The sequence below is a fragment of the Electrona antarctica genome, assembly GCF_951216825.1.
Source record: "Electrona antarctica genome assembly, chromosome: 1".
Classification (NCBI taxonomy): domain Eukaryota; kingdom Metazoa; phylum Chordata; class Actinopteri; order Myctophiformes; family Myctophidae; genus Electrona; species Electrona antarctica.
In genome coordinates, this window is record NC_136806.1 from 48,389,995 (window position 1) to 48,399,638 (window position 9,644).

Below are 9,644 nucleotides of genomic sequence, written 5' to 3' on the forward strand. Positions count from 1 at the left end.
TCAGAAGCGTCATCCCGAACATGGAGAACGATAAGAAACTCTCGAAATACGACACGCTGCAAATGGCGCAGATTTACATCAACGAGCTGTCGGAGATTCTGACCGGCGTGGTGAAGCACCACCATCACCAGGAGTGTAGCAGCAGAGGCTCATCCCCTCGGTCAGGGTGCGTCTCTGTCTCCTCCTCCGCGGACAACAAGACGATGACATCCAAAATAAGTTTGAGTCAGAGCTTCTGTCCGACAGGGAGCGCAGTGGGCGCTGAAATTTCCTTCTCTGTGGTGAACTCTCCGCAGCAGCAGATCCAGAGATCGATGCTCATGGAGCGCTGCGAGTCCTCTGCCTCCCTCGGACACCTCATCATCCTGGCATCGCCCGCGGGATCCGACCTGGGATCAGTCCGTAAGAACAACACTACCTCGTTCTCGAACGGCAGCGACTCGGAGTCGTCGCATCTCAGCCTCAGCGACACGGAGGACTGTCTGAATGGAAGACAGTGACACTTGAACTATAGCCTATTTATAATTAACAGTGGTGGTGGGCGGTCAAATAGCCTACTCAACTCAACCCCAGGCCAGTAGGCTACTTGAGTCAAAGATAATTAAAACCCAGAAAAAGCACTAAGACTTGTTTACATCAGGGTCCTCCGGGTATAGGTCCTAGGCCTACTACAAGTGAAAAGTTGCTCAGCCACATTTTGCACCTGAGTTATAAGCTTATATGACTTGCTTTTAAAGTATCCAAAAGTATCCTAATTAATGACAGTGAAGTACCTCTATTGTACACCCTTCCAAAACAAATCATACAAATGTACAAATGTTCCAAAGTGTCAGTAAAAGTCATGAGTATCCAAAAATAACTCAACTAAAGTACAGATACAAGTGTGCAATGTACTGTAGCCTACTTCATTATAGGCTAACTGTCCACCACTGATAATGAATGCCTTTTCAACAACAGTGCCTGTGCTAGATGTAGACTAATCAGTAATCAGGGAAACAAACTGTAGGCATAAAGTTGACCCAGGCACTGGTTCTCAACATGGGGAACCACCAGGGGCCCAACTTGATCCTTACAGGTCTGTAACTGTGAGGACTTTGCAATGTAGATTGGGGTCCTTTTTTTGAGAGGTGATAGCCCCTCTATCGTCTGGCTTTCGGAAATGACGTTATGGCAGCCAAGTACATGGACTTTTAAAATTGTTTGTTTAGACCACTTTAAACAAATGTTTGTTTAAAGGAGTGCCACACAAGTGTGATTTTTTTTCATACATGCATGGCCTCAGCAGGGACCCCTGAAATTAAAAAGGCTTAGAACCACAACCACTGGGTATTGGACTGTCACAATATAAGTGGGACTATAGTTTTGATAGAAATGATACACAACAAAAGAAAGGAGTCATTTAAAGCCTTCATTTTCAGATGTACAGATGTCTACATCAGTGGTTCCCAAAGTGGGGTCCGGGGACTCCCAGGGGTCCTTGAGGGAGTTCCAGGGGGTCCCCAGCTAAATGATAGTTTGGAACCAACCAAAGGAGGGGGTCCTTGACAAAGTTGACATGAAAAAGTTTGGGAACCACTGGTCATCCAGACATGAACCTTCAGATCCCTCGTTGCACTTTAAACCTTTTAATTATTACATAATTAAGTCATTATTGTTAACTAGCTATGGCCCGAGGAGCGAGCGAGGAACAGTGAGTTGTGACTAAAGAAAAACAAACTATTTTGATATTTATGTATATGTTTATAATTTTATATGGACTGTTTTTGCTACAATAAAAGATACACTAGAGTGTAGACATGGTGTTAATTTCTTTGTGTGTTCAAATGAGACGCAGTATTTCAGTGGACACAGCCTTGCATGCATGTCTTGATACTTTCACACTGGCATGTACACATTTATACGCAGCAAAGTTTGGATTTGAAAACAGCATCGGAAATCGGAAAGAAAAACACATTCAAACTCCTGCTTTTCCACCTCCAAGCTTTTTAACACGTGAATTTGGTATAAATGGGGGCAGCTAATTTTCAGATTAAACTGTCATTAAACAGTTTAGATTAGAACAACAAAACCGTTATAGGTGAAGGCGCGCTCTACTCAGGGAGTCAAGTTGATAGTCTCTGTAGCTTATGGGTGCAGATTCCTGAAGATCAATGGAAAAAGGGAATATCCGCACTGCATTTTGGCACACAGGCCTTCCTCAGCGTTTCAAACTTTTGAGCGTAACACGCTCGGTTCTCTAGGTGGACTGCTGCTGATTGTGTTTTCATGAAATAAAGAAACTCAAACTTTATACAAGAGAGTGCGGATATTCCCTTTTTCGCCTCATTCAACAGTAACATCAATTTAACTTATGAATCTAACAGTTTGTATATTGATTTCCTGCTGTTTTGGATTATCACTCATACATGTCTTTTTTTAATATTAGTTTTTGGCTTTTCTGCCTTTATTGATTGTATCAAGTGAAGCTGGACAGGAAAGAGGGAGAGAAGGGGAGAGACATTCAGCAAAGGTCGTCATGAACGGGACTCAAACACACGACGCGCTGTCAGGCCAAAGCCTATATGTGGCATGCGCCTGGACCACTAGGCCAGCAGGCGCCCCGCATGTCTTCTATTAATCATCAGTTCATGATGATGTTCAAGGCTGCGTTTCAAAAGCAACATCCTCCATCTTATTTTACTATTCGGTATGGATACGGTAACTGGATATTAGTACCAAATGTATACTGCCAGCACATGTAGCTGTTTGACAAATCACAGGCATGTGACAATTTATGCTATAGAAATACAAATAACATTCAAATAAACAGCCTTCATGTTTGACAGATTTTGGTTCCTTAACATGTTTATGATTCAATTGACGGTCAGTATAGTGAAAGATCACCAGTAAGTGCTAAGATGTGTAAAAAAAATAATAATGCATTAACATCCTCAGTGTTTATTTATCTCTGAGTCTGAGAGTGACCTGTAGGTTAAATTATTTCTTACTGTGTAGTCATCATAATCATTCTTTTACATTTACACTATAACTAGTTCAAAACAATTCATTTTTTGTGAATGCGTCTTGATTAATTCCTGTGGTCCATCTCAGGTTTAATAGCGAGGCAACATTGGATGGTCACCCCCCCCAGAGGTCAGAGGGGGCTGGAGTTTTGCCAGGTCCTTAGAAATGATTTGTGACAGCTTCTGTTTAAAACTGACAGAGATCTCTCTGCAGGGGGTCACAGCAGAGGGCGCGACAGCCTCGTCTTCCTCCGTCTCCTTTGTGTGATCTTCTCCCAGCGGAGGTTGTGTCTGTTGTTGGACCGTGTGGTCCTGATCCTGGTGCTGCTGGTACCGGTTCTTTAGCAGGGCCTGGCGCTGGGGCTTGGCAGGCCCGGGACACGATGAGAGAGCCTGCTGGGGTTTGGCTTGAGACGAGACGGGAAGCTGTGAGCAGGGCTCGGGAAAAGTCACGACAGAATAGAGGAACCTCTCGGACTGGGTGGGATCCGGTTGCATGGCCTGTGGCGACCCCCTCAGGTTGTAATACTCACTGTCCTCCTCTATGCTGTCCAGGTTTAGGGAGTATATGGAATTCATGGAATCGCAGCGCTCGTCGTCGTCACCGTTGTCCGCGTCCCAGTCCTCCTGTGGGCTGCCGGTGACTGGAGCTGTCACGATCACGAGAGTTTTCTTGGTGATTAATTGACATATATGAATTACGAATAATTGTTAGCAATGATTGAATTGGATTTTTTGGCATTAAACATGAGAAATGTGACATTTCAGTTTGGCTTTTAGGCTTTGTAAATAGAAACTGTACTGGACAGACTAACAAATTAAATATACAAAGACATGACTGACGATGATCAATACCAATAATCAAAATAAATAATATACTATGGCCAGAACAGACCATTATACTTAATTTGATATATCTTCAGAAATAGCTAAATAGCCTATGTGTCACATCTTGACATGTTGTGAGCTTCTAGACAGAATATTTGTGCTATTTCTCAACATAAACTAAAACAATTCTAGCGACAATGCAAAAATAATTGTGATTATGTCAAAACATAATAGTAATAGTAATAATAATAATCGTGACCAGCCTACCGGTGGAATGAGGTGGTCTCTGCAGATTTGGGAGGGATGCTTTTCTGCGGTCCAGCGCAGAATGCGGTCCAATTTGCTCTATGGTAGAATAATGGTTTGTCACAGGCTCATCAGCCCGGGGCTTGGAGCCCGGAGGGGGGTCAGGTCGGCTGTTGTTGCTCTTGTTTGGTGGAAGGACAGTAGTGGATCTAGTATCTGGAACATTCTCATAAAACAAGCATTTATGGATGTTGTTGTTGGGGGAGCTGGCCGTCTTGTCCTTCACTAAGCAGTGCTTGGTTATAGCCTGATAGATATGCACAGCGTTGGAAGACAGGAAGGTGAACAGGCCTTCCCCTGAATCACAGCGGTGGCCTGCTTCAAAGCTGAATCCCCCCTGCAAGCAAGCACACACAATACTACATCATACAGTATACAGTGTATTGATTTTTTAACAACTCTGCTGCCATAGGCCCTCCCTCCAAAGGTTGAGAACCACTGCAGTAGACCAGGGGTTCTGCTTTGGCCATGTCTCGCTCCCCTCCCCACCCCCAATACAAATTCACCTTAATAATAGAGAAAATACATGAGAAATAAATACTGAAACCAGATAAAAATCATTAAGGGAAGTTAATGCATGCACTATGTGTACTATATGTAAACACTTAATTTCCATTTTCCACCCATTCATTTACAAATAAACCCAACATATATATATTTTTTGACCCCCCAAAATAATTTGGCAATTAATCATTTCTCTTATTTTTTAGCCTTGCGACACGTTGTAGAAACCGGTAGTATAATAGATTTTGACTTGCCCATTGTATACCTTGGACCTGGACACAAAAAGCTTGAAAACCACTACCCCAACCAACCAGTAGGAGTCCCTAGTTCAGCATCAATGAACACAATGGCCTGTCAGCTTCCCACCCACAAACACTACCAAAATGAATTGAGTTCACCGGAGTGCAGCACGCTTGGCCAAGCCGGAGAGAGGCACCCATGCTGAAAAGCATCTTGTGTACGGGTACATATAAGTAAAGCTTATTTTTGTTTGGCTGCAAATCTTGCAAACTGCTAGACTGATCAGTGCCAAATTTCTTGTGCACAAATGCCAAATTTCTGTAGGCCACATAAGTACCTGCACGCCGCTGACATAGTGTAGATATATTATCTATGCTTCAAAATCTATAAATCTTTATACACCATTAAGGCAGCCGGCGGTTCCACGTGCTGCACAAGGTTCCCTTTTTTCACTTGAGCACCTGCCCCTCAAAATGTCTGTGCACGCCACTGCCAACCCAATTGAAAATGCCACATGCGCTTTCAAGAACACTGCTTTAAATCAACATGGACACATTTTATGTGGAGGTTAAGGGCTTTGCAGACCTTTACTGGTCCAAATCTGCGCAGGAATCGGTAGGGCCAGTGGTAGAGGACGTGGCTGGTGAGCGGGTTCAGTAGCATGGCGGCTTTCTCGCCTGTGGCGAACACATACTCCCCAGATAGCTTACACCTCCTGGATGCCTCCGTGCTCTGGACCGTCACCTGGTACTGGCCTGGGGCAAGGGTCACATCTAGAGCACAGCAGAGGACAAAACGCTGCATCAGATTTACACGCAACGTTTACAGTTGGGTGCCACCGATATTGTCCCATATCATTTGACCCATTTAGGCCTGACCTCAAAATTTTAAAAAATCCTTCTAAATCCTCCAGTTTTCTGAAATATATTTTTTATATTTTCACGATTTTTCAAAAATAGCAGACCTACAAGCTCGTAGCGCACCACTCGGTGGCGCGCTATGAGCTTGTAGATCTGCTATTTTTCAATGGCTAAATTATAACATAATGTTTAAAACACCAAAAGGGGTTCCCGCCCAAAATGTGTTAACTGTCCTTTTGTGCAGATCACGCAAACCTCAGCAAAAAGAAAAGGACAATATCGATGGCCTTCAACTGTATGTATAATGATTCCGAGGCCTGAAATGAGTTGCATTGTCAACAGCTTAAGCCCGATACAATTTGTCAAATGACAGAGACGATCAAAGCTCACAAAGCTCGCTTCATGGCGTGTTTTGAGCTCGTAGATCTGCAAATGTTTTAGATTTTTTTGCAAGTGATAACAATCATGAAAATGTAATCTTGTTTTTTTAAATATAGACAAAATAGAGAGGCCAGCGTCAAAGTGGTTAAATCAGCCCCACAATAGTGAAGAAAAGAGAACTGCTAAAAGTGCATTGAATATACAGATATGATTTAAAAATGCATTGCATTAAGCTATTTTCCCACAGGAATTCAAAATGCTTGGGCTGTCTGGATTAATTTTGTGGAATTGTAATCTGTGTGCGAATATTAAAGAGAAACAAATTTTTGGATAAGCCAAAGCTTGCTGACTAATACTTTGTGGCCTTTATGTTTGAATGAATCAATGGCTCTTATAGCCACGGCCAGAAGCTGCTCACATTTTCTGCTGAAGTCACAATCGTTTGACGCTATGGCAGTTAATCCTTTTTGCCAAACATTTCCCTGCTCATTCTCCTGAAACGGGGCATTTATCTAAAGTAACTGACATTAGATTATTACATTCTTCTATGTTGTAAAATAAATTAAAAACTAAATGAAGGTAAAACAAATGAGTAGTTCATAAAACCATATTAGGACACAAATATCCTGTTGTGTACTTTCTTTGAATGTTGTTCCATCATTCAGAGCACAATACCTTCTTTCCAAGAGGAGTACAGGGCATTGTCCTCCATGGACAACCCATCTCCTCTGCCCGCCGTGCCCGGAGTCCTTTTGTCTGTTTCTCTAGGATCCTACAGCAAACACAGCACAGGGCATTGTAAACAAGACACGTCACACGCTTTATTGCAGCCTTATCGCCGGTTTATGGCATCAGAGTGGTTAGGAGCAAGCAAAATGGGGAGCTTGTGCAAGCAGAACAATTGGAGAAGTTAAAAGTAGATATGGTCCATCATAACTTCCTCATGGTGCTACCAACTTCTTGGTGTATGTTGGTTCACATACTGCCACCCACGTCCCACGTACTCGCGCACGCAGACACACATTCAAATCATGTATACTTATATAATAATCAGATTAAAATCAAGTATACATTTATTGAGGTACTCAGAGTTCTCAGGTGGCCACTCTGTCGGTTGCACACACACACACACACACACACACACACACACACACACACACACACACAGAGTAGCCTTTCAGGAGATTATTGCTCGTCCTGGTCTTCTCGTTCAAAAGCCTGACTGTCAGGGGTGTTTCACAGCATACTGACAGTGGGTTTGGGACAAAATGTCATGTACTGTGCCTTAGTCAAGCAAATGTGTAGTACCTGGAAGGCGACCTGACAGAGTGCAGAGAACCAGTCCTGGCATGTCTCTGAGGCCAGGGTGTAGGTGCGCAAGGTGGTGCTCAGGTAGAGGGCGGTGCACCCTCGCGGACACGCCTCCTCGGGGGCAGGGGTGACACTGGTGCAGTCGCAGAGACGCACCACTTTCCTCTCCGCTCGTTTCTGCTGGGCGGTCATCATCTGATGGGAGATGATGTCACTGCTGCACGTGTTGAGGTCGTACATCTCCAGGCGGCCGATGCCCATGTTGCTGGGCTGGAAGAGCACCATCCAGGTTTTCTTCCACGTTTTCTTTAGTGGACAAAGAGCAGGCACAAAGGTAAAAACATTAAGCCATTTATCTCTCATAGGTTTACATTAAACCTGCAATACCTATAACTACATGCTTAAAGTGCACATACTGTAGTAATTTATTTTGTTGGTACATATCTATATGGAAAACAGTATACAATATAAGTATACTAATACAAGTACAATATAGCACGCACATCCACTCACTTAACGCCAGGTGCCGGGCCGAGGTTAAATATAGAAAAAAGGTAAGGTCTCCGCACACTGGAATAAACTCCAAAGCTTAGACACAGCTCTAAATCAGACATATCTATGTATATATGCCCACACAATGTTCATCTGACCATTCCAGGCACAGAGGGCCAGGTCAGATTTTAGGTCTTCCTTTACCGTCTTTCATATTATCCTATTATAATTATCCTACTTATTCTGGATTTGTTCTGTACCTACGTTTCCATGTCTGTTGAGTAGGAACCGCTGGTTGACCTACCTTCAAGTGACGCTGTTGAGCTTCACTGTGCATTATAACTATAACAACACAGTACAGTGTACAGTACTACTACACAGTAGGGTACAGTACAGTAACTACCACAATAGAGGGTATTCCCATGCATAAAGTGAATTGGAAATCGAGTGGCAAAGTGAGTTTAATGTCGCTTAACATCGTCTAATGCAATCAGATAGGACTTTTCTGTTTGGATGTATGGGCTGTCAAGGCCAGAAAGTAGTGTTTTGCCACTCAGGAGGAGAACTTCTGGGTATGATGTCACGTCCATACCCTCTATACAAGTATAGTTGCACCGCTCAGTTCACACAGTCGTGATTTTATATATGACTGATCCGACTAAATATGTAGATATAGCGATCCCTGATGTCAGTAACATCATCTGATGACTTGTTGATGTACAGTACATGGGCATACTGAATGGAGATCCATTGTACATGCCAACAATGTCACTGATATTGGTGTAGGGCAGAAACGTAGCGCAAGGCTCAGGGAATCTGTAAAGCTATTTGGTTGGGTTGGCCAATCAGGGAAGGCGATAGCATATACTAACCTATCCAATATTGTATGGTTTTTGAAATCTGATCATGTACTGAAGCTAATTCTCAGGATGTTAGAATTTTTGACCAAACAATGTCAAGTAACAAAGTTGTAGTTATCCAAAGAGAATATATGTGGCTTTTAGAACAGCACTTTCATAAAGTAAAGGTGATTTAACTTTCTCTCTTTTCAATAAATCCCTAAGTAGTAGTGTCAGTATCCTATTAAAAGTCTGGATGTGGATATACTGGCCTGTCAGAGCTACAACGTTCTGTGAATAATTATTATGAATCACTACCAACATTTATAGACCTTGTCAGAGGCCTTTAAAAAGAATAAATGATATAATGTATTCCATCAATCTCATTTTTTCTTTCTTGAAGGAAAAATCTTATTAAATTCAATAAGTGTAAATCCATTAGGAATTCATACCAAAGGGCTATGCTCAGACACACAAAAAGCATGATTATTATTTTTAATATTGGACGGTAATAATCAAACCATCGTTAAAAAGTGCAGTATTTGAACAGCTCACCTTTCCAAACTTGACCCCCAGAAGGTACATCATCCCCTCCTTGAAAATTACATCCATGACGGCTGTTCGATCTCCCTTTGCGAGACGTTTCTCAGTCCACCGCAGCAGGTAGACTGTAAGAGGTTTCTCGATACACCACGCAGGGACAGTTGAATGTTCAGTAATGACGCTAGCCAGGAGATTAAATGCGTTGCTTGATCTAAAGATATCGGCCACAAAGGAAAAGCCGTTTCCTGTTCGTCATAAGACAGTCGTTTCTGAATGTCCTTCTGAAACGTACAGGGCACGATGTCAGCAACCTGACAGCTTACCACCGCAAAAGGAAG

General features: G+C 42.8%; 1 protein-coding gene across 1 annotated transcript; it reads right to left on the reverse strand.

The window, feature by feature from the left end:
• Positions 1 to 2,473: 2,473 nt before the first annotated feature.
• Positions 2,474 to 9,610, reverse strand: dok3 (docking protein 3). Its single transcript, XM_079529398.1, has 6 exons — positions 9,319 to 9,610; positions 7,430 to 7,738; positions 6,797 to 6,893; positions 5,466 to 5,653; positions 4,098 to 4,473; positions 2,474 to 3,652 (listed from the first exon to the last, which is right to left on the reverse strand). Exons 1-6 carry the CDS (start codon positions 9,373 to 9,375, stop codon positions 3,093 to 3,095), a joined length of 1,587 nt encoding a protein of 528 aa, XP_079385524.1. The 5' UTR covers positions 9,376 to 9,610; the 3' UTR covers positions 2,474 to 3,092.
• Between the last annotated feature and the right edge of the window lie 34 nt (positions 9,611 to 9,644).

Bases quoted from the DNA above. Each gene is read 5' to 3' on its own strand.
- dok3 (XM_079529398.1), bottom strand. From the start codon at position 9,375: ATGGATGTAATTTTCAAGGAGGGGATGATGTACCTTCTGGGGGTCAAG. The intron at 7,739-9,318 runs GTGAGCTGTTCA...TGTCCACTAAAG, and splicing joins TGGGGGTCAAGTTTGGAAAG to AAAACGTGGAAGAAAACCTG. The intron at 5,654-6,796 runs GTATTGTGCTCT...GCTGTGCTCTAG, and splicing joins GTACTCCTCTTGGAAAGAAG to ATGTGACCCTTGCCCCAGGC.